General features: G+C 46.9%; 1 protein-coding gene across 1 annotated transcript in view; it reads right to left on the reverse strand.

Annotated features, from left to right (window-relative positions):
- The window catches only part of LOC115189439 (ankyrin-3-like), a gene marked incomplete at its 5' end in the record, with an annotated part of 88096 nt that overhangs the window by 45455 nt on the left and 17092 nt on the right, over positions 1 to 25549 (reverse strand). The window contains 11 exon segments of the mRNA XM_029748068.1: positions 1299 to 1318; positions 11976 to 12098; positions 13024 to 13149; positions 13497 to 13595; positions 13597 to 13726; positions 13972 to 14068; positions 14309 to 14516; positions 14654 to 14865; positions 15187 to 15341; positions 16595 to 16668; positions 16670 to 16820. Of these exon segments, the coding sequence (XP_029603928.1) occupies positions 1299 to 1318; positions 11976 to 12098; positions 13024 to 13149; positions 13497 to 13595; positions 13597 to 13726; positions 13972 to 14068; positions 14309 to 14516; positions 14654 to 14865; positions 15187 to 15341; positions 16595 to 16668; positions 16670 to 16820 (1395 nt within the window).

Below are 25549 nucleotides of genomic sequence, written 5' to 3' on the forward strand. Positions count from 1 at the left end.
CTTCACCCCCAGCTGAACAACTCTGCATGAAGTCTTTATCACTGTAGATGACATCGTCCTCCATGGCTCCTACTTGCACTACATTAACAACATCTCGTTCTGTCACTTTATCTGCTGCGGACCGGTCTGCCTGCTCAGTGGAGAACGTGTTGGTTTCCCGTTTGCTGTCCCGTGTAATCACAACCTGTTCAAATCTCTCTTGTACGATGTCATCCTCCGGTACACCACTGAGATCTACAGGTCTGTCTTCTAGGTACTGTTCTAAATCTCCACTGAGGAGTGCCTCCATGCCTGACGTATCTTTAACTCCTACAGCTGGTCTGGGGGATATCTTCCTTTCGATCATGACTTCTTGTAACATCGGTTCCTGAACTGTGTTCAAGATTATCGATTCGGCACCCCGAGCGCCACCATCATCCATGTCTTGCACTTTCCACCAGCCTTCTTTTTCTGTCTCTGTATCTTCTATAGACATGTCCACCTCCTTTCTGGAGAAAATAAGTGATTGTTGCTTGTCATCCCTGGTCAGGATGGTCTGTTTGAAACTCTGTTGTTGGACGATGTCATCCTTTGGTGAACCACTGATTACCATACATCTCTGTTCTAAGTAGTGATCAATATCTTCCCTGAGGAGTGGCTCCATTCCTGACATATCTCTCACCACTGTAACCGGTCTGGGGGAGGTTTTCCTTTCCACCCTGACTTCTTGTAACATTGGTTCCTGAACTGTCATCACTTCAGCGCCACGGACAGGTGATGGTCTCTGTTCTAGGTAGTGTTCCATATCTCCTCTGAGGAGTGACTCCATCCCTGACATATCTCTCACCACTGTAACCGGTCTGGGGGAGGTCTTCCGTTGGATCATGACTTCTTGTAACAGCGGTTCCCGAACAGGGGATGGAGTCACTGATTTGGTTTCTACGACTAAATCTTCAGTTTCCGGAAAGATTTCTTCATCACCATGAATCACGTCTCCTAGTACTTTCATCCCATCCATTCTCTCTGTCTCTTTATAAACTGTGGGCAGGTCAACCTCCTGAGTGGGGAATGTGAGTGGGCTCATCTGTGGGGTGTCTGCTAATCCTTCCTGTTTCTCACTCTCCCCCATGCTTGAATGGGGAGTCCTGGTTCCTATGCTAGTCCCGGGAGAGTCCGCTGCACCTTCGTGCTTCAGACTCACAGGGCTTTCATTCCCCACCAGGTTCTCAGTCTTAGTGAATAACTCATCCTGCCTGTCGTCATGCATACAGGGGTTGAACATGAAGGTTGGGGTGTCGTTTGGGTGGTCTGCTGGGAGCTCCTCCTCAGCTGCTTCAGCCTGGGGGTGGTTGTCGTCCCCTGTGAACGAGGTCTGTCTGAACAGCTGGTACTCTGGACTGTCCTCCAGCTCGGCCTTGATGTCAGCGCTAAAATCCTCAGAGGGTTTCCTGTCCGGGCTGATCTGCATCTCTATAGAAGACTTCCTGTCTGGTCCCATCTCTGGTTCCTCCAGCTGCATAATCTCTATAGAAGGCCTCCTGTCTGGTCCCATCTCTGGTTCCTCCAGCTGCATCATCTCTATTGAAGACCTCCTGTCTAGTCCCATCTCTGGCTCCTCCAGCTGCATCATCTCTGGGCTGCTCCATCCGTCCTCTGGTAGAGACCTATCTAGAGGCATCCCTCCATACTCTGGTAGAGCCCTATCTAGGATGATCCCTCCGTCCTCTGGTAGAGCCCTGTCTAGCGGGATCCCGCCATCCTCTGGTAGAGCCCTGTCTAGGAGGATACCTCCATCCTTTGGTAGAGCCCTGTCTAGGACGATTCCTCCGTCCTCCGGTAGAGCCCTGTCTAGAAGGATCCCTCCGTCCTCTGGTAGAGCCCCGTCTAGGAGAATCCCTCCATCCTCTGGTAGAGCCCTATCTAGGAGGATCCCTCCGTCCTCTGGTAGAGACCTGTCTAGGAGGATCCCTCCGTCCTCTGTTTGAGCCCTGTCTAGGATGATCCCTCCATCCTCTGGTAGAGCCCTGTCTAGGAGGATACCTCCGTCCTTTGGTAGAGCCCTGTCTAGGACGATTCCTCCGTCCTCCGGTAGAGCCCTGTCTAGAAGGATCCCTCCGTCCTCTGGTAGAGCCCCGTCTAGGAGAATCCCTCCATCCTCTGGTAGAGCCCTATCTAGGAGGATCCCTCCGTCCTCTGGTAGAGACCTGTCTAGGAGGATCCCTCCGTCCTCTGTTTGAGCCCTGTCTAGGAGGATCCCTCCGTCCTCTGTTTGAGCCATGTCTAGGACGATCCCTCCGTCCTCTGGTAGATCCCTGTCTAAGATGATCCCTCCGTCCTCTGGCAGAGCCCTGTCTAGGAGGATACCTCCATCCTCTGGTAGAGCCCTGTCTAGGATGATCCCTCCGTCCTCTGGTAGAGCCCTGTCTAGCGGGATCCCGCCATCCTCTGGTAGAGCCCTGTCTAGGAGGATACCTCTGTCCTTTGGTAGAGCCCTGTCTAGGACGATCCCTCCGTCCTCCGGTAGAGCCCTGTCTAGAAGGATCCCTCCGTCCTCTGGTAGAGCCCCGTCTAGGAGAATCCCTCCATCCTCTGTTAGAGCCCTATCTAGGAGGATCCCTTCGTCCTCTGGTAGAGACCTGTCTAGGATGATCCCTCCGTCCTCTGGTTGAGCCCTGTCTAGGAGGATCCCTCCATCCTCTGGTTGAGCCCTGTCTAGGAGGATCCCTCCGTCCTCTGTTTGAGCCCTGTCTAGGAGGATCCCTCCGTCCTCTGGTAGAGCCCTGTCTAGGATGATCCCTCCGTCCTCTGGTAGAGCCCTGTCTAAGATGATCCCTCCGTCCTCTGGTAGAGCCCTGTCTAAGATGATCCCTCCGTCCTCTGGCAGAGCCCTGTCTAGGAGGATACCTCCATCCTCTGGTAGAGCCCTGTCTAGGATGATCCCTCCGTCCTCTGGTAGAGCCCTGTCTAGCGGGATCCCGCCATCCTCTGGTAGAGCCCTGTCTAGGAGGATACCTCTGTCCTTTGGTAGAGCCCTGTCTAGGACGATCCCTCCGTCCTCCGGTAGAGCCCTGTCTAGAAGGATCCCTCCGTCCTCTGGTAGAGCCCCGTCTAGGAGAATCTCTCCATCCTCTGTTAGAGCCCTATCTAGGAGGATCCCTTCGTCCTCTGGTAGAGACCTGTCTAGGATGATCCCTCCGTCCTCTGGTTGAGCCCTGTCTAGGAGGATCCCTCCATCCTCTGGTTGAGCCCTGTCTAGGAGGATCCCTCCGTCCTCTGTTTGAGCCCTGTCTAGGAGGATCCCTCCGTCCTCTGGTAGAGCCCTGTCTAGGATGATCCCTCCGTCCTCTGGTAGAGCCCTGTCTAAGATGATCCCTCCATCCTCTGGTAGAGCCCTGTCTAGGAGGATACCTCCATCCTCTGGTAGAGCCCTGTCTAGGATGATCCCTCCATCCTCTGGTAGAGCCCTGTCTAGGATGATCCCTCCATCCTCTGGCAGAGCCCTGTCTAGGAGGATCCTTCCATCTTCTGGTAGAGCCCTGTCTAGGAGGATCCCTCCATTCTCTAGTAGAGCCCTGTCTAGGATGATCCCTCCATCCTCTGGTAGAGCCCTGTCTAGGAGGATCCTTCCGTCTTCTGGTAAAGCCCTGTCTAGGAGAATCCCTCCATCCTCTGGTAGGGCCCTGTCTAGGATGATCCCTCTGTCCCCTGGTAGAGCCCTGTCTAGGAGAAACCCTCCATCTTCTGTTAGAGCACTGTCAAGAGGGATCCCTCCGTCCTCTGGTAGAGCCCTGTCTAGGAGAATCCCTCCTTCCTCTGGTAGAGCCCTGTCTATGAGGATCCCTCTGTCCTCTAGTAGAGCCCTGTCTAGGAGGATCCCTCCATCCTCTGGTAGAGCCTTGTCTAGGAGGATCCCTCCGTCCTCTGGTAGAGAACTGTCTAGGAGGATCCCTCCATCCTCTGGTAGATCCCTGTCTAGGATGATTCCTCCGTCCTCTGGTAGAGCCCTGTCTTGGAGGATCCCTCTGTCCTCTGGTAGAGCCCTGTCTAGAATGATCCCTCCGTCCTCTGGTAGAGCCCTGTCTAGGAGGATTCCTCTGTCCTCCGGTAGAGCCCTGTCTAGAGGGATCCCTCCACCTTCTGGTAGAGCTCTGTCTAGGAGGATCCCTCCGTCCTCTGGTTGAGCCCTGTCTAGGAGGATCCCTCCGTCCTCTGGTAGAGCCCTGTCTAGGAGGATTCCTCTGTCCTCCGGTAGAGCCCTGTCTAGAGGGATCCCTCCATCTTCTGGTAGAGCTCTGTCTAGGAGGAACCCTCCGTCCTCTAGTTGAGTCCTGTCTAGGAGGATCCCTCCGTCCTCTGGTTGAGCCCTGTCTAGGATGATCCCTCTGTCCTCTGGTAGAGCCCTGTCTAGGATGATCCCTCCATCCTCTGGTTGAGCCCTGTCTAGGAGGATACCTCCGTCCTCTGGTAGAGCCCTGTCTAGGAGGATTCCTCTGTCCTCCGGTAGAGCCCTGTCTAGGAGGATCCCTCTGTCGTCTGGTAGAGCCCTGTCTAGGAGAATCCCTCCATCCTCTGGTAGAGTCCTATCGAGAGGGATCCCTCCATTCTCTGGTAGAGCCTTGTCTAGGAGAATCCCTCCATCCTCTGGTAGAGCCCTGTCTAGAGGGATCCCTCCATCTTCTGGTAGAGCTCTGTTTAGGAGGATCCCTCCATCCTCTGGTTGAGCCCTGTCTAGGAGGATACCTCCATCCTTTGGTAGAGCCCTGTCTAAGATGATCCCTCCTTCCTCTGGTAGAGCCCTGTATAGAGGGATTCCTCTGTCCTCTGGTAGAGCCCTGTCTAGGAGAATCCCTCCATCCTCTGGTAGAGCCCTGTCTAGGAGGATACCTCTGTCCTCTGGTAGAGCCCTGTCTAGGATGATCCCTCCGTCCTCTGGTAGAGCCCTGTCTAGAGGGATCCCTCTGTCCTCTGGTTGTATTCTATTGATGTTAGTCACTGACTCCTGCAACTGAACCATGACATGAGTTATTTCAGAGTCTTCAGAGTGGTCTCTTACTAAGATCAGGTGTGGTTCATCATCCGCCCCTTTGTAGTCGAGGGCCAGGACATCACTCTGCGAGCAGAGGATTGTGGAAGTTGGAGTTTCTGATGGTGGATGCTCTGTGGGACTGGGTTCAGCTCTGTAGGTCTCACTGTAGATCACTGCTTCGGAGCCCGATGTGGAGGTTGTGGATGACGTCATGGCTTTGTGCTCGAAGAGCCCCGTTTTGTTCTTGGAAGGATCCTGGCCAGTCTGGAATGCCTTCATCAGCTCCCGGACAGACATCGTCTCCTCCAGCCTCTCCGTCTGAGACCGGGGGGATTTCGGAGATCTGGGAAGCTTGGGAAGATCTGGCATCTGGGGCTCACCCGTCTCCTTAGTGATGGTGATGAAAGTTGTGTTCTGAGGGACTGGCGCCTGCGCAGGCTTTCGCTTACGGCCATCCTCCCCCTCTTCCTCTTCCTCAACCTTCTTTTGCAGAGCTCTCACTCTGTCCTTTATGGAACCGATTGGGGTTTCCACGACCAGGGGCGACACTGGTGGCTCCATGGCTGGGGTTGGTCCAGAAGGTCCAGACCAAGTCTCAGACCCAGACCCGAGCCCAGACACCCCCAGTACGACATCCCAATCCAGGGTTGCAGACGGTTTTAACTCAGTCCCGGGCTCCACTCCAGGCTCAGACCCAGACACCACTCCAGGCTCAGACCCAGACACCACTCCAGGCTCAGACCCAGACACCACTCCAGGTCCAGACCCAGACACCACTCCAGGTCCAGACCCAGACACCACTCCAGGCATAGACCTGGGAACCACTACAGGCTCAGACCCAGACACCACTCCAGGTCCAGACCCAGACTCCACTCCAGGTCCAGACCCAGACACCACTCCAGGCATAGACTTGGGAACCACTACAGGCTCAGACCCGGGAACCACTCCCGGCCTCGGCTCCCCCAGAACAACATCTCCATCAAGGGACTCCTCAGAGCTCATCCTCTCCAGCTCACCCTCGGAACTGCTGCATCCAGAACGTTCCCTGTCCCTCAACTTCTTCCTGATTGGCTTTTTGATCTCAGGAGGATGGCGTTTGCCTTCCCGCTTCAGAACGACCTCATCTAATCTCTCCTGGACTATGCTGTCCTGCAGTGGGCAACTGGTTACGCCAGATGTCTCTTCTAGGTGCTGGTTCATGCCTCCACTGAGGTGAGATACCGTACCTGACATATCTCTAACCTCTTTGGTTATTGTGGAAGAAGTCTTCCTCTGAATGCTGACTTCTTGTAGTACCGGCTCCTGAACATCAGAGGGAGTCATGGCTTTGGCTTTAGTCTGAGAGAGAAGAACCCACTCCTCGTCCTCCATTTTGGACATCTGCAGTACTTTCTCTTTGTTGTTTGTGAATCCAGTATCTCCCCCTCGTAAAATATCTCCAACCTTCTCCAGATCCTCTTTCACCTGTTCCATGATCTCAAACGGCTCCCCGGGTTCCTCCTCCATCCCTGTCCTTCCTCCTCTTCCTCCTCCTCCTCTTCCTCTATCCGAAGAGCTTGGGTGTTCAGTTTGCTCTGTCGTCAAGATGGCGGACATCTTGATGAGGTCGTGTTTCATATCGGAGACCTCTGAGAGGAGGTCAGGGCTGGCCAGCATGGCTGGGTCTAGCACCTGATTGGTCGGCAGCGTGTAAGTCTCTGTCGACTCCGTCTCGTCGTCTTCCATTTTGAAAAAAAAGGAGGAAACCAAACCAAAGGTGTAAAGAACATAAGGGTTGGATGGAGTGAAGGGGAAGAGAAGACATCGGAAAACCGTGGTCAGGGCAGAACATATCACAGTATATCTTCTGTTCAAAACAGGGAAAAGGGAAAGCAGCTTGACGACGGAAGAGGAGTGGTGAGTTCTCCAGAGGAGAGGGGGGGGGATAGGGGAGGAGGGCAGCAACAGCAGAAGCGAAGCAAACATAAGAGAAATAGAACAGGACGGAGGAAAGATATGGGCAAAAAATTACCTGTCGATACATATTGGTGTGTTTGACTGCACATTCATACACATGACACAGGAAGTAGTCTAAACACAACAGGAAGTAGTCTAAACACAACATGGAAGTAGTCTAAACACAACAGAAAGGTATATAAATAAAAATGGTGAGCGACCTGAATACTAGGGTTGGGGTCAATTCCATTTACATTCTAGTCAATTCAGGAAGTATACTGAAACTGTGGAATTTCAATTGTGCTTAACTTTCTGAATTGACTGTTTGAATTGAAATGGAATTGACCCCAACCCTGCTAAATATGGAACCAATGGAGGAAGAAAAAACAGACTGGTTTCACGCAAACAAAGATCTCAAGATTGTTCTCAACATGAAGGGTCCACTGACAAAAGCAAACAGAGAGAAAAGAGCAGAAGGTTTCTCGCGCCATGTAAACCGCTGATAGCTAACTGTTAGGAATTCTTAAGTAAATCGAAACATATGGGGAGTAAAACTATATATAAATACATAAACCTCAGTTAATCTTAATATATATATATAAATACATAAACCTCAGTTAATCTTAATATATATATATATATATATATATAAATACATAAACCATAGTTAATGTTGTAAATCAAATCTTATCAATAAAACTATATATAAATACATAAACCTCAGTTAATCTTAACATATATATATAAATACATAAACCATAGTTAATGTTGTAAATCAAATCTTATCAGTAAAACTATATATAAATACATGTAGAAAACCTCAGTTAATGTTGTAAATAAATATCTTATCAGTAGAACTATATATAAATACATGTAGAAAACCTCAGTTAATGTTGTAAATAAATATCTTATCAGTAGAACTATATATAAATACATGTAGAAAACCTCAGTTAATGTTGTAAATAAATATCTTATCTTGCCGTTTTGGTTTGTCAACTATTAGGTGTGTTTGAAGCTGTCACGGTTGTCGTCGGTGAAGGAGGACCAAAACGCAGCAGGTACGTGTACGCTCATCTTGATTTTTAATTATTTTCAAAATGAATAACAAAACACGAAAAAAAAACACGAACGATCAACAAAACAGTCTGGTAAGGCACAAGGCTAAACACAGAACAATCACCCACCAAACCAGGACCAAGCAGCAGAGGAACGTGGAGGAAGGATGGACATGGGCCGAGTTAAGGAGGAGCATTTCCAGGGCGATGGAAGAGTTTAGGGAGACCGAGAGGCACCCCCAATAATTTTTTAGGGGGGGGGCACAAGGGCTGTTTGACGGGGCAGGAGCTGCCCGCCAGTCAACAGTCACCAGAGCTGCCCGCCAGTCAACAGTCACCAGAGCTGCCCGCCAGTCAACAGTCGTCAGAGCTGCCCGCCAGTCAACAGTCGTCAGAGCTGCCCGCCAGTCAACAGTCGTCGGAGCTGCCCGCCAGTCAACAGTCGCCGGAGTGGCCAGACTGCGCTGAACTGCCGGAGTGGCCAGACTGCGCTGAACTGCCGGAGTGGCCAGACTGCGCTGAACTGCCGGAGTGGCCAGACTGCGCTGAACTGCCGGAGTGGCCAGACTGCCCTGAACTGCCGGAGTGGCCAGACTGCCCTGAACTGCCGGAGTGGCCAGACTGCCCTGAACTGCCGGAGTGGCCAGACTGCCCTGAACTGCCGGAGTGGCCAGACAGCCAGACTGTCCCGAGCTGCCAACTGCCAGACTGTCCCGAGCTGCCAGACTGCCCAGACTGTCCCGAGCTGCCAGACTGCCCAGGACTGTCCCGGAGCTGCCAGACTGCCCAGACTGTCCCGAGCTGCCAGACTGCCCCGAGCTGCCAGACTGCCCCGAGCTGCCAGACTGCCCCGAGCTGCCAGACTGCCCCGAGCTGCCAGACTGGCCAGACTGCCCCGAACTGCCAGAGTGGCCCGACTGCCTGGAAAGGCCAGAACCGGAGCCACCTCCTGATATAGGTGGGTTGGGGAGGGGGGGTGTAGCACAGTGCCGTCGTTGACGGCAGCCACCCTCCCTTCCCTCCCTTTAGAAAAGGGGAATTTTTCTTTTGGGGTTGCTTGGGGTTATTTTTTTGTTAAGGTGCTTCCGGGGTAGCACCTTTAAGGGGGGGGTACTGTCACGTCCTGGCCAGTATATAAGGTTAATTGTTTTTGTAGTTTGGTCAGGGCGTGGCAGAGGGTATTTGTTTTATGTGGTTCAGGGTGGGTGATTGTTCTGTGTTTAGCCTTGTGCCTAGTCAGACTGTTTTGTTGATCGTTCGTGTTTTGTTATTCATTTTGAAAATAATTAAAAATCAAGATGAGCATACACGTACCTGCTGCGTTTTGGTCCTCCTTCACCGACGACAACCGTGACAGAAGCATCCAGAAAAATGCTTCATTAGAGGAAGTTCAGTGATCTAAGAAAAGATACCAGTGATATAACAGGCTAATGAATTGATAACAGAAAAGATACCAGTGATATAACATGCTAATGAATTGATAACAGAAAAGAGACCAGTGATATAACAGGCTAATGAATTGATAACAGAAAAGAGACCAGTGATATAACAGGCTAATGAATTGATAACAGAAAAGATACCAGTGATATAACAGGCTAATGAATTGATAACAGAAAAGGAGAATGAGTGGTAACAAAGACAACTGTGATCAAACAGATTAAAATGAATTCAGAGAACTTGAAAAGACTTACAGAGACATATACACATACATACAGGCAGAATACACACACACAAACACACATACAGACGGACATGCACATACACAGACTAGTGAGTCAAGCTGTTTTCATGCAGAGCAAAGAAAGTGTTTCAGAAAGCATGAAAGTAAAATAAGGGAGTGATCGGAGACAAAAATAAACTGAAAATTCACATTATATCAATTCCTTCTTTGAATTAATTCCAGGCAAGCAAAAATCTGGAATGAATTGATGTTCGTTTAACATATTGTCATAGTACAGTGTGTTTTTTCGTCAGCCATCCAAATACATTTAAATAACTGGAGGTTATATAATTCACATTGGAAGTGCCATGGCATATATATGTATTCTCAAGCATTCATACAGTATCTCAAGCATTCATACAGTATCTCAAGCATTCATACAGTATCTCAAGCATTCATTTCCTTTGACTTCCTATAGCGTGATGATGATGATGATGATGATGGTTGAATGGATGAAGGAGGGATTGAAGGAGGGAGAAACATAATGGGTATTGGAGAGGAAGGGATGCAACGCATACCAGCCATAGCATAGCGGCCAGGATCCCACAGGTAACTGGACAAGGTGTTAGTAATATTATATTACTATAGTATAGTGGTCAGGATCCCACAGGTAACTGGACAAGATGTTAGTAATATTATATTACTATAGTATAGTGGTCAGGGACCCACAGGTAACTGGACAAGGTGTTAGTAATATTATATTACTATAGTATAGTGGTCAGGATCCCACAGGTAACTGGACAAGGTGTTAGTAATATTATATTACTATAGTATAGTGGTCAGGATCCCACAGGTAACTGGACAAGGTGTTAGTAATATTATATTACTATAGTATAGTGGTCAGGATCCCACAGGTAACTGGACAAGATGTTAGTAATATTATATTACTATAGTATAGTGGTCAGGATCCCACAGGTAACTGGACAAGATGTTAGTAATATTATATTACTATAGTATAGTGGTCAGGGACCCACAGGTAACTGGACAAGGTGTTAGTAATAGTATATTACTATAGTATAGTGGTCAGGATCCCACAGGTAACTGGACAAGGTGTTAGTAATATTATATTACTATAGTATAGTGGTCAGGGACCCACAGGTAACTGGACAAGGTGTAAGTAATATTATATTACACACAACACGGCTAGTCAAACGGCCATTGTTGTATCTTAAGCAATGCAAATCATTGGCCTGCGTACTGCATTAAAAAACGACAATGTAATTTAATATGTTCTTCCTGGACTACAGGTAGTTATGAAGGTTAGATAATGCAGAGGCTGTATTTGTCACCACCAACAAAAGAAATAATTTCAAAAACAAACAGCTCAGCTTACATTTCTTGTCACTCTTGTCACTCTGTAAGAAAGGAGGGTTCAATAAAACATGTTGAATACATTCAGCTAATACACATAAATCAGGTAAAAGTGTTTTAACATTTTATCACATTTGAACAAGAAGAATGTTCTGAAAAGGTGTAGTTGGTTACCTCGTCATCTGCGTCTAGGTCTGAATCAGACTCCTGAATAGGACACCGAGGAGAGAAATAAAGAAGGCATTCAGTCCGATCTGTTTTGGGACAGCATTATTCACATTCAGCCCAATCTGTTTTGGGACAGCATTATTCACATTGAGTCAGATCTGTTCTGGGACAGCATTATTCACACTGACCCAGATCTGTTTTGGGACAGCATTATTCACATTGAGCCAGATCTGTTTTGGGACAGCATTATTCACATTGAGTCAGATCTGTTTTGGGACAGCATTATTCACATTGAGCCAGATCTGTTTTGGGACAGCATTATTCACATTGAGTCAGATCTGTTTTGGGACAGCGTTATTCACATTGAGTCAGATCTGTTTTGGGACAGCATTATTCACACTGACCCAGATCTGTTTTGGGACAGCGTTATTCACACTGAGTCAGATCTGTTTTGGGGCAGCGTTATTCACATTGAGTCAGATCTGTTTTGGGACAGCATTATTCACACTGAGTCAGATCTGTTTTGGGACAGCGTTACTCACATTGAGCCAGATCTGTTTTGGGACAGCGTTATTCACATTGAGTCAGATCTGTTTTGGGACAGCGTTATTCACATTGAGTCAGATCTGTTTTGGGACAGCATTATTCACATTCCAGTCCACGTATGTTCAGCATTATCATTATTTAATGTTAATAGACATTGTGTTCAGTCCAGGTGTGTTCAGCATTATTTCATTTCATTACACATTGTGTTCAGTCCAGGTGTGTTCAGGTGTCTTACCTTGCAGTAGGTGGGCAGCGTGATGTTCAGGTTGCAGATTGCCTTGTGGGTAAGACTACGGTAGGTGCGGGGCTCCTTGGTGAAGGACAGTCTACCACACGGCTCCTGGGCGCAGTCACGAATCTGTCAATCAATCAATCAACCAATCAACCAATCACTGGAAACTCATGGAATCAGGTGAGCGTGGGAATATTAGCAAGGAAAGAGAAAAACATTCTGGTATCGACTTTTATTATACTGTATAATCAAACTCATTAAAATACATATTACATGACATACCAGTCTCTGATGTATTCTAAACTTATTAAAATACATACTAAATGATATACCAGACTCTGATGTATTCTAAAGTTATTAAAATACATACTAAATGATATACCAGACTCTGATGTATTCTAAAGTTATTAAAATATATACTAAATGATATACCAGTCTCTGATGTATTCTAAAGTTATTAAAATACATACTAAATGATATACCAGTCTCTGATGTATTCTAAAGTTATTAAAATACATACTAAATGATATACCAGACTCTGATGTATTCTAAAGTTATTAAAATACATACTAAATGATATACCAGACTCTGATGTATTCTAAAGTTATTAAAATACATACTAAATGATATACCAGACTCTGATGTATTCTAAAGTTATTAAAATACATACTAAATGATATAACAGTCTCTGATGTATTCTAAACTTATTAAAATACATATTACATGATATAACAGTCTCTGATGTATTCTAAACTTATTAAAATACATATTACATGATATACCAGTGTCCATGTTGTATTCTAAACTTCTTAAAATATATATTAAATGACACACCAGACTCTGATGTATTCTAAACTTATTAAAATAAATATAAAATTATATACCAGTGTCACACTCTCCCAGTGTAGAAGAAGTCAATTCAGAACTAAAACAAAGTGGACAACTACATCACACTTTCCCAGGGTAGAAGAAGTCCATTCAGAACTAAAACAAAGTGGACAACTACATCACACTTTCCCAGGGTAGAAGAAGTCCAGTAATAGCGTGTTACCTTGATGAAGAGTGCGAGACGGTTCTCTTTGAATGCGTAGAAGCTGAAGACGTGATGCTGTCCACTCTTGGTCAGAGGAACCAGGTTCCCAAAACAGTCAGCAAAGATAGGCTTCCCTTCCAATACCTGTAGTAGGGGCAGACAGACAGTAGAGAGTTACGGTCAAATCAGTCTGTAAAGATAAGCTGCCCCTCCAACACCTGTAGTACAGACAGACAGATAGACAGACAGACAGACAGACAGACAGACAGACAGACAGACAGACAGACAGACAGACAGACAGACAGACAAGAGCTAGGGTCGGACACCAATACTCCCCCCCTTCACCTCCACATCTCTGCTCTGGATCACCTTTGTGACTTTCTCTTGTTGTTCCAGGGTTTCTCACCCCTCACCCCCTCCTCCCTCTCCCCTCTCACCTCTACTCCCTCTCCCCCTCCCCCATTCTCCTCTCCTCCCTCCCCTCCTCTCACCTCTACGTCTCTACTCCGGGCCACCTCTGTGAAGTTCTCTTGCTGTTCCAGTGTCTTGTCCATCTTGTCGTCCGTCATGCAGAAGCAGCGTAGGCGGGCCCTCGATGGGGTCCAGCGTCTTGGCGAAGATGACGAACTTGGCCATGTAGGGGACACAGATGATCTCTCTGTACAGCTGGGTAGAGAAACTCACAGCCTCCTGGGTCTGACGACAGTCTATCAGCCAGAACCTACAGCGCACCGGAGGGGGGAGGGGGGTGGTCAATAGATCAACCAATCTGTCAGTCAGTCTATAAGCCAGAGCCTACAGGAGGCTAGATAATCAATCAACCTATCAAGGATGTAATAGATCAATCAATCATATCCAATGAAGAATCAATCATTCCATCGTTGATTAATCAGGAGGAGGATGTTTTCACTAGAATGTCAAGACAACAGACAGATGAAAACACACCCGTTTCACTGGAGCCATTACCTTGCTGACACGTTGGTGGTGAAGGACACACATTGGTTGATGAAGGTGAGGGGGGTGGAGCCAGTGATGTCCTCCCATTGGGCAGGAGTGGTTCCACCTAGAACAGACATCAGGATGGAACTCTCTGGTAAATATATTCAACATATTAATGTGGGTTGACTGAAACCAGGCTTTGATGAATATCGACGTCAACATGACTACTCAAAATCAATCATTCAGTCAGTTAGTTAATCAACCAACCAGCCAATCAACCAACCAATCAAACAACCAATCAATGGGCAAATCAATCAATCAATCAAACAGCCAATCAACCAATCAACAGTCATTTCCTACGTACCAGTGATACTGCAGAGCAGACGCAGAGTGGGCGTGTCTCCTCCAAACACGTTGGCTGTCCCGTCATTGGTCGAGCTCTTGGGGACAGGGATCGTCATGGTGATTGGCTTGTGGAACTTTCGCCTCCTGGGCTCCAAGGTAACGATGGGGCTAAACGTAGCCTTGTTACCCAGAATCCTCTTTACCAGGTCTACGCTGATTGGCTGGGCCTAGGAGGAAGTGGACAAAAGTTAGGAAGTAGAAACAACGAACTTGAAAGTGTTGTTGTCGTTACCAAATCAATTTTTATTGGGCCGAAGACCAGCTTGAAAAAGCTACACACGCACAGACCACCCCCCCCCCCTACCTGTAGTCCAACCCTGATCTTCTTAGTGAGAGCTCCCACTGGGAATACAGCCTGGACCTGAGGTACCAGAGTACTGCTCAACACCCCTCCCTCAGGACCAATCAGTTGGCTGTCCTGCTTGATGCGCGACACCACCGCAAAGTATTGTGGGAAGTCCCTGGTGACAATACGGCAAATCCTCTTCTTCTCCAGCTCCTCAGGAGAGTCCAGCTCTGGAGGACGAACCAATGGGAGGACCGGGGAAACAGGGTCAGATGATACACAAGGACCAATCAGATTGAGCAGTCGGACCTAAATGTTTCTTAATCTGTGGTGAAAGATTAAGGAAGAACGATTGGTAGCTTGGTACTAACATGGCAGTCTGATCCTGTCGCGTCCCTCCTCCCTCCCCACTCCCTCCGCCTTTCTCACCTGTCTCATCACCCCCTCCACTCCCTGTCCTCCCTCCCCTTCCCTTCTCCCTCCCCCATCCAGCTCTCCCCGTTCCACTCCTTCCCACTCATCCCCCCCGTCCCTCCCCCATCTCCCCTCACCCTCGTCCATGCCGTTCAGTATTTGGTTGAGTTCCTCCTCAGTGTGTTCACAGTGATGTTCCCTCCAGCTCTCCCCCATCTCACTCCTCAGAATCACCAGCTCCCGCTCCGTCCCCCGCAGGGCCGCGAAGTGAGGGATCTCCACAATCACCGGCCTGGAGGGTCAGAGGTCAGGGGTTAGAGGGTAAAGGTCGTGATGACAGGAGGACGCATTCCATGGAAGAACACACAAAATCACAAGATCAGGGACAAAGAAATCCTGGAGAAATTCCTGGAGGAGATTCAAGCAAACAGAAGGATATGATATTTTGATGATGATGATGATGATGATGATGATGATGATGATGATGATGATGATGAGGAGGAGAAAGAGGAGGAGGAGGAAAGTCAGGAAAAATCACAACATTACAATATGGGGAGGAAAAAATCATGGGGTAATGGGATAGAACTGGAAATGATTCAAACTGTAATTCTCAACAACAACAACACTGTAACTCAAATGTGGAGAGGGCTGGGGAGAACATATGATGAGACCAGGGTATATATGATGAGACCAGGGTATATATGATGAGACCAGGGTATATATGATGAGATCAGGGTATATATGATGAGACCAGGGTATATATGATGTCCCATCTCTCTCTCCGTGGTCTCTCCTACCCCAGGAACTTGGTGCCAGGAGGCCCCAGCTGTAGTGTGTGAGTTAACCCAGGAACTCAGTGCCAGGAGGCCCCAGCTGTAGTGTGTGAGTTACCCCAGGAACTTGGTGCCATTAGGCCCCAGCTGTAGTGTGTGAGTTACCCCAGGAACTTGGTGCCAGGAGGCCCCAGCTGTAGTGTGTGAGTTACCCCAGGAACTTGGTGCCGGGAGGCCCCAGCTGTAGTGTGTGAGTTACCCCAGGAACTTGGTGCCAGGAGGCCCCAGCTGTAGTGTGTGAATTACCCCAGGAACTCAGTGCCAGGAGGCCCCAGCTGTAGTGTGTGAGTTACCCCAGGAACTTGGTGCCAGGAGGCTCCAGCTGTAGTGTGTGAGTTACCCCAGGAACTTGGTGCCAGGAGGCCCCAGCTGTAGTGTGTGAGTTACCCCAGGAACTTGGTGCCAGGAGGCCCCAGCTGAAGTATCCTGCTGACCAGACTCTCTCCCTCGTTGAGAGGGGGCGGGGCCGTGGGGAGGTGGAGCTTACTGATCCATTACGCAGCACGGGGGGGGAGAAGAGAACGTCAACACACACACACACACGCGGACGTACACACATTACACACACACACACGAACGAGCACACGTACACACAGACACACTCTCTCTCTTTCTCTCTCTCTCTCTCTCTCTCTCTCTCTCTCTCTCTCTCTCTCTCTCTCTCTCTCTCTCTCTCTCGTCCACACTCCCCCCCTCCCTCTCTCCGTCTTACCCGAGGAACTGTGCCCCGGTGGGGCCGACCTCAATGATGCGTCCTGCCAGCCCCTCTCCCTCCACCATGGGGGGGCATGGACGCCAGGCGGTGCCTCTTCACCAGGCGGCACGTCACCCGCGTCGGAGCGGAACACTTCCTGGGCGGCACGATGATGCGCAGCCCGTTGTGACGGCAACCACGCATGGCCCCGCCCCTGGCGTCCACCATGAAACTGACCAGGAAGCTGAGGGGAGAGGAGGAGAGGAGGGAGAGGGGTAAGGAGAGGGATAGGGAGAATGAGGGAGGGAAAGGGAGGGGAGGGGAGGGGAGGGGGAGTGAGGGGAGGGGAGGGAAGGGGAGATGGAGAGGGATTAGGGAAGGGGAGTACGGAAGGGGTGAGGAGAGGAGATGGAGAGGGATTAGGGAAGGGGAGAGATGGAGATGGAGTAGGGAGAGGGAGAGGGGTGTAAGGAAGGGGTGAGGAGAGGAGAGGGGAGAGGGAGTAGGGAAGGGGAGAGGAGATGGAGAGGGAGTAAGGAGAAAGGAAGGAACGGAAGGGGAGGGGTAGGGAAGGGGAGAGGAGAGGGAGGAAGGTAAATGGGGGAGAAGGGGGTGAGGAGAGGAGAGGAGAGCGAGGAGGGTAAATGGGGGAGAAGGGGTGAGGAGAGGACGAGGGAGGAGGGTAAATGGGGGAGAAGGGGTGAGGAGAGGGAGGAGGGTAAATGGGGGAGAAGGGGTTAAATGGTTGACCAGTGAAAGTGTGTTTCCACCACCATTTCTTTCATAATTTTACAGACATAAAAAGATCTCACCACGTGGAACGGAAAAAAATGATCTGTCGGCATTTCTACAACAATACCAAAACTTTCCACCGCAGATGTCGTGAGTTTCTTTTTATACGGTGTGACTTTACCTCGCATTAAAACTGTGGATGGAAACGTGGTTAGTGACGTTTGTGAAGTGAGACACAGACCGTTTATAAAGTCCGAGCACTATCATGTTCCTCAATTGATTCAGCCCCATTTCAGCAGTAGAACCTCCTAGGTTATCTGGACGCAGAGCGCGCTCAGGAAGCACCGACTTGGTAACCGCAGTCAAACAAAAGTCAAACGACCAAAGTTGCTGCATAACCTCCTTCAACGAATGACAGAACATCTCCGATATTTGGCAAAATCGAGTGAATGATTATACAGTTAGTAGATCGGCTCATAAATAACATGGAGATGAAGACTGGAAATAGTTTAAATATCGAGGTGTCTTAACAGGAAGCAACTCTGTTTAAAAAAATATCCATATCTACTCTCGTACCGTTTGTTGATCACACATTCTCTAGCGAAGCTCTCATATGGGCGGCAATACGAGACAGCACAGAGAAGCTCTCATATGGGCGGCAATACGAGACAGCACAGAGAAGCTCTCATATGGGCGGCAATACGAGACAGCACAGAGAAGAAGGGTGAATGTTATAATGGTATTTTGACATAGGCAAGCGATGTGCGTTGACAATGCAACCTATGGGATTACAGAATAAAATTAGGAATTTTCATGCGAGGCAGGAGTCAGGATTTTGGGGTTCAGTGGGATTGGGACTGAACAGGATTATAGCCTAGGTTACAGAGGACAGGAGGGGACTGAACAGGATTATAGCCTAGGTTACAGAGGGCAGGAGGAGACTGGACTGGATTATAGGCTAGGCTCCAGAGGACAGGAGGGGACTGGACAGGATTATAGCCTAGGTTCCAGAGGACAGGAGGGGACTGGACAGGATTATAGCCTAGGTTCCAGAGGACAGGATGGGGACTGGACAGGATTATAGCCTAGGTTCCAGAGGACAGGAGGGACCTGGACAGGATTATAGCCTAGGTTCCAGAGGACAGGATGGGACTGGACAGGATTATAGCCTAGGTTCCAGAGGACAGGAGGGGACTGGACAGGATTATAGCCTAGGTTCCAAGAGGACTGGAGGGGACTGGACAGGATTATAGCCTAGGTTCGAGAGACAGGAGGGGACTGGACAGGATTATAGCCTAGGTTCGAGAGGACAGGATGGGACTGGACAGGATTATAGCCTAGGTTCGAGAGGACAGGAGGGGACTGGACAGGATTATAGCCTAGGTTCCAGAGGACAGGATGGGACTGGACAGGATTATAGCCTAGGTTGCAGAGGACAGGATGGGACTGGACAGGATTATAGCCTAGGTTCAAGAGGACAGGAGGGGACTGGACAGGATTATAGACTAGGTCCAGAGGACTGGAGGGGACTGGACAGGATTATAGCCTAGGTTCCAGAGGACAGGAGGGGACTGGACAGGATTATAGCCTAGGTTCCAGCGGACAGGATGGGACTGGACAGGATTATAGCCTAGGTTCAAGAGGACAGGAGGGGACTGGACAGGATTTATAGCATAGGTTCCAGAGGACGGGATGGGACTGGACAGGATTATAGCCTAGGTTCCAGAGGACAGGATGGGACTGGACAGGATTATAGCCTAGGTTCCAGAGGACAGGATGGGACTGGACAGGATTATAGCCTAGGTTCCAGAGGACTGGAGGGGACTGGACAGGATTATAGCCTAGGTTCGAGAGGACAGGAGGGGACTGGACAGGATTATAGCCTAGGTTCCAGAGGACAGGAGGGGACTTGTTAGACAGGATTATAGCCTAGGTTCCAGAGGACAGGAGGGACTGGACAGGATTATAGCCTAGGTTCCAGAGGACAGGAGGGGACTGGACAGGATTATAGCCTAGGTTCCAGAGGACAGGAGGGGGACTGGACAGGATTATAGCCTAAGGTTCCAGGGACAGGAGGGGACTGGACAGGATTATAGCCTAGGTTCCAGAGGACAGGAGGGGACTGGACAGGATTATAGCTAGGTTCCCGAGACAGGATGGGACTGGCAGATATAGCTAGGTTCCAGGGACAGGATGGGACTGGACGGATTGTAGCCTAGGTTCCAGAGGACAGGAGATAGTACTGTCCCTCTTGCCTCTCTGAATTGTTAACAGACTTCATGTCTGTGACAGAGATGCCTATGTAGTGAACTGTGCACAGGCCTGTCTGAAGAGTTACAGCGACAGCTCAAAGAGGCACACGTTACTTCCCAGTTCATACTGTAGGGGTTTCCTGTTTCGTGCATTCGGGTCGCGTGTGCAGTCCTGCAGTGTCAATTATACGTGTGGTTTGAATTCATGGCGGCTCAGTGTGAAGTAAATACGCCAGGCTAAAGGCTTCCATGACAACCTGTTCGGATAATAGGCTGTTTTATTTGTTGCTAATATGCAGCTGTGCATGTTGGGTATTAAGTGGAATTGCATTAGTGCCACATTGGGGGGAAATGTTGTCATTTATTACTTTTTTTTAAATGTGAAGAGTGTTCCTGGGACAGTCCTGGCATCCCAGTTACCAATGTTAATCCCTACTCTGGGTTCATGCAGACAAGGCATCAGTGTTGGTGTCTGTGTTGGGTAGCAAACTGAAACAGGGACGGAACAAATGTTGTGTGACATCATTCTGAGATGACATGATGTGGTGACAGGTGAGGAGAGAACACTGTGTGACCCAGATCCATTCTATCCACTTCCATTCCATTCTACCCACTTCCATTTCTATTCTATTCACTTCCATTCTCACTTCCATTCCATTCTAACCCACTTCCATTCCATTCTATCCACTTCCATTCCAGTCTACCCTTCCATTCCATTCTATCCACTTCCATTCTACCCACTTCCATTCTATTCTACCCACTTCCATTCCATTCTATCCACTTCCATTCCATTCTATCCACCTTCCATTCCATTCTAACCACACCTTCCATTCTATCCACTTCCATTCTATTCTATCCACTTCCATTCCATTCTATCCACTTCACATTCCATTCTATCCACTTCCATTCCATTCTATCCACTTCCATTCCATTCTATCCACTTCCATTCCATTCTATTCACTTTCCATTCCATTCTATTCACTTCCATTCCATTCTATTCACTTCCATTCCATTCTACCACTTCCATTCCATTCTATCCACTTCCATTCCTTCTATCCACTTCCATTCCATTCTAATCCACTTCCATTCCATTCTCATCCACTTCCATTCCATTCTATCCACTTCCATTCCATTCTATCCACTTCCATTCCATTCTATTCACTTCCATTCCATTCTATTCACTATCCATTCCATTCTTTCACTTCCATTCCATTCTACTAACCCCACTTCCATTCCATTCTATCCACTTCCATTCCATTCTATCCACTTTCCATTCCATTCTAGTCCACTTCCATTCCATTCTATCCACTTCCATGCCATTCTATCCACTTCCATTCCATTCTATTCACTTCCTTCTATTCTACCCACTTCCTTCCCATTCGATCCACTTCCATTCCATTCTATCCACATTCCATTCCATTCTAATCCCACTTCCATTCCATTCTATTCACTTCCATTCTACCCACTTCCATTCCATTCTACCCACTTCCATTCCTTCTACCCACTTCCATTCCATTCTATTCACTTCCATTCTATCCACTTACATTCCATTCCATTCTATCCGACTTCCATTCCATTCTATCCACTTCCATTCCATTCTATTCACTTCCATTCTATCCACTTCCATTCCATTCTATCCACTTCCATTCCATTCTATCCACTTCCATTCCATTCTATTCACTTCCATTCCATTCTATCCACTTCCATTCCATTCTATCCACTTCCATTCCATTCTATCCACTTCCATTCCATTCTATCCACCTTCCATTCCATTCTAGCCCACTTCCATTCCATTCTATCCACTTCCATTCCATTCTATCACTTCCATTCCATTCTAGTTCACTTCCATTCCATTCTAAGTCCACCTTCCATTCCATTCTACCACTTCCATTCCATTCTATCCACTTCATTCCATTCTAGCCACATTCCAATTCCAGTCTATTCCACTTCCATTCCATTCTATCCACTTCCATTCCATTCTATCCACTTTCATTCATTCCATTCTATCCACTTCCATTCCATTCTATCCACTGTCCATTCCATTCTATCCACTTCCATTCCATTCTATCCACTTCCATTCCATTCTATTCCACTTCCATTCCATTCTATTCACTTACCATTCCATTCTACTCCACTTCCATTCCATTCTATCCACTTCCATTCCATTCTATTCCACTTCCATTCCATCTCATTCACTTCCATTCTATCCACTTCCATTCCATTCTATCCACTTCCATTCCATTCTATCCACTTCCATTCCCATTCTACACTTCCATCCATTCTATTCACTTCATTCCATTCTATTCACTTCCTTCCATTCTACACCCACTTCCATTCCAGTCTATCACTTCCATTCTATCCACTTCCATTCCATTCTATCAACTTCCATTCCATTCTATCCACTATCCAGTCCATTCTATCCACTTCCATTCCATTCTATTCACTTCCATTCCATTCTACCCACTTCCATTCCATTCTATCCATTTCCATTCTATTCTATCCACTTCCATTCCATTCTATTCACTTCCATTCCATTCTATCCACTTCCATTCCATTCTATCCACTTCCATTCCATTCTATCCACTTCCATTCCATTCTATCCACTTCCATTCTATCCACTTCCATTCCATTCTATTCACTTCCATTCCATTCTATTCACTTCTATTCCATTCTATCCACTTCCATTCTATCCACTTCCATTCCATTCTATTCTATCAAACTTCCATTCTATCCACTTTCCATTCTATTCTATCCACTTCCATTCCATTCTATCCATTCCATTCCATTCTATCCCACTTCCATTCCATTCTAGCCACTTCCATTCCATTCCATCCACTTCCATTCCATTCTATCCACTTCTATTCACTTCCATTCCATTCTATCCACTTCCCATTCCATTCTACCCACTTCCATTCTATTCTATCCACTTCCATTCTATCCACTTCCATTCCATTCTATCCACTTCCATTCCATTCTACCACTTCCATTCCATTCTATCCACTTCCATTCCATTCACTTCCATTCCATTCTATCCACTTCCATTCTATCTATCCACTTCCATTCCATCCACTTCCATTCCATTCTATCCACCTTCCATATCCACTTCCATTCCATTCTATTCACTTCATTCCATTCTATCCATCATTCCATTCCATTCTATCCACTTCCATTCCATTCTATCCACTTCCATTCCATTCTATCCACTTCCATTCATTCTATCCACTTCCATCCATTCTTCCTACTTCCATTCCATTATATCCACTTCCATTCCATTCTATTCACTTCCATTCCATTCTATTCACTTCCATTCCATTCTACCCATTCCATTCCATTCTATCCACTTCCATTCCATTCTATCACTTCCATTCCATTCTACCCACTTCCATTCCATTCTATCCACTTCCATTCCATTCTATCCACTTCCATTCCATTCTATCCACTTCCATTCCATTCTATCCACTTCCATTCCATTCTATCCACTTCCATTCCATTCTATCCACTTCCATTCCATTCTATCCACTTCCATTCCATTCTATTCACTTCCATTCCATTCTATTCACTTCCATTCCATTCTATTCACTTCCATTCCATTCTACCCCACTTCCATTCCATTCTATCCACTTCCATTCCATTCTATTCACTTCCATTCTATCCACTTCCATTCCATTCTATCCACTTCCATTCCATTCTATCCACTTCCATTCTATCCACTTCCATTCCATTCTATTCTATCCACTTCCATTCTATCCACTTCCATTCTATTCTATCCACTTCCATTCCATTCTATCCACTTCCATTCCATTCTATCCACTTCCATTCCATTCTATCCACTTCCATTCCATTCCATTCACTTCCATTCCATTCTATCCACTTCCATTCCATTCTATCCCCTTCCATTCCATTCTACCCACTTCCATTCTATTCTATCCACTTCCATTCTATCCACTTCCATTCCATTCTATCCACTTCCATTCCATTCTACCCACTTCCATTCCATTCTATCCACTTCCATTCCATTCACTTCCATTCCATTCTATCCACTTCCATTCCATTCTATCCACTTCCATTCTATTCTATCCACTTCCATTCCATCCACTTCCATTCCATTCTATCCACTTCCATTCCATTCTATTCACTTCCATTCCATTCTATCCACTTCCATTCCATCTATCCACTTCCATTCCATTCTATCCACTTCCATTCCATTCTATCCACTTCCATTCCATTCTATCCACTTCCATTCCATTCTATCCACTTCCATTCCATTATATCCACTTCCATTCCATTCTATTCACTTCCATTCCATTCTATTCACTTCCATTCCATTCTACCCACTTCCATTCCATTCTATCCACTTCCATTCCATTCTATCCACTCCATTCCATTCTACCCCACTTCCATTCCATTCTATCCACTTCCATTCCATTCTATTCCACTTCCATTCCATTCTATCCACTTCCATTCCATTCTATTCCACTTCCATTCCATTCTATCCACTTCCATTCCATTCTATCCACTTCCATTCCATTCTATCCACTTCCATTCCTTCTATTCACTTCCATTCCATTCTATTCACTTCCATTCCATTCTATTCACTTCCATTCCATTCTACCCACTTCCATTCCATTCTATCCACTTCCATTCCATTCTATCCACTTCCATTCCATTCTATCCACTTCCATTCCATTCTATTCACTTCCATTCTATCCACTTCCATTCCATTCTATCCACTTCCATTCCATTCTATCCACTTCCATTCCATTCTATCCACTTCCATTCCATTCTATTCACTTCCATTCCATTCTATTCACTTCCATTCCATTCTACCCACTTCCATTCCATTCTATCCACTTCCATTCCATTCTATCCACTTCCATTCCATTCTATTCACTTCCATTCCATTCTACCCACTTCCATTCTACCCACTTCCATTCTATTCACTTCCATTCCATTCTATCCATTTCCATTCTATTCTATCCACTTCCATTCCATTCTATCCACTTCCATTCTATTCTATCCACTTCTATTCTATTCTATCCACTTCCATTCCATTCTATTCACTTCCATTCCATTCTATTCACTTCTATTCCATTCTATCCACTTCCATTCTATCACTTCCATTCCATCCATCTATCCACTTCCATTCTATCCACTTCCATTCTATTCTATCCACTTCCATTCCATTCTATCCACTTCCATTCCATTCTATCCACTTCCATTCCATCTATCCACTTCCATTCCATTCCATTCACTTCCATTCCTTATCCACTTCCATTCCATTCTATCCACTTCCATTCCATTCTACCCACTTCCATTCTATTCTATCCACTTCCATTCTATCCACTTCATTCCATTCTATCCCACTTCCATTCCATTCTACCCACTTCCATTCCATTCTATCCACTTCCCTTCCATTCACTTCCATTCCATTCTATCCACTTCCATTCCATTCTATTCACTTCCATTCCATTCTATTCACTTCCATTCCATTCCATTCACTTCCATTCCATTCTATCCACTTCCATTCCATTCTATCCACTTCCATTCTATTCTATCCACTTCCATTCCATTCACTTCCATTCCATTCTATCCACTTCCTTTCCATTCTATTCACTTCCATTCCATTCTATTCACTTCCATTCCATTCCATCCACTTCCATTCCATTCTATCCACTTCCATTCCATTCTACCCACTTCCATTCCATTCTATCCACTTCCATTCCATTCTATCGACTTCCATTCCATTCTATTCACTTCCATTCCATTCTATCGACTTCCATTCCATTCTATTCACTTCCATTCCATTCTACCCACTTCCATTCCATTCTATCCACTTCCATTCCATTCTATCCACTTCCATTCCATTCTATCCACTTCCATTCCATTCTATCGACTTCCATTCCATTCTATTCACTTCCATTCCATTCTATCGACTTCCATTCCATTCTATTCACTTCCATTCCATTCTATCGACTTCCATTCCATTCTA

This window comes from Salmo trutta, unplaced genomic scaffold (assembly GCF_901001165.1).
Source record: "Salmo trutta unplaced genomic scaffold, fSalTru1.1, whole genome shotgun sequence".
Classification (NCBI taxonomy): Eukaryota; Metazoa; Chordata; class Actinopteri; order Salmoniformes; family Salmonidae; genus Salmo; species Salmo trutta.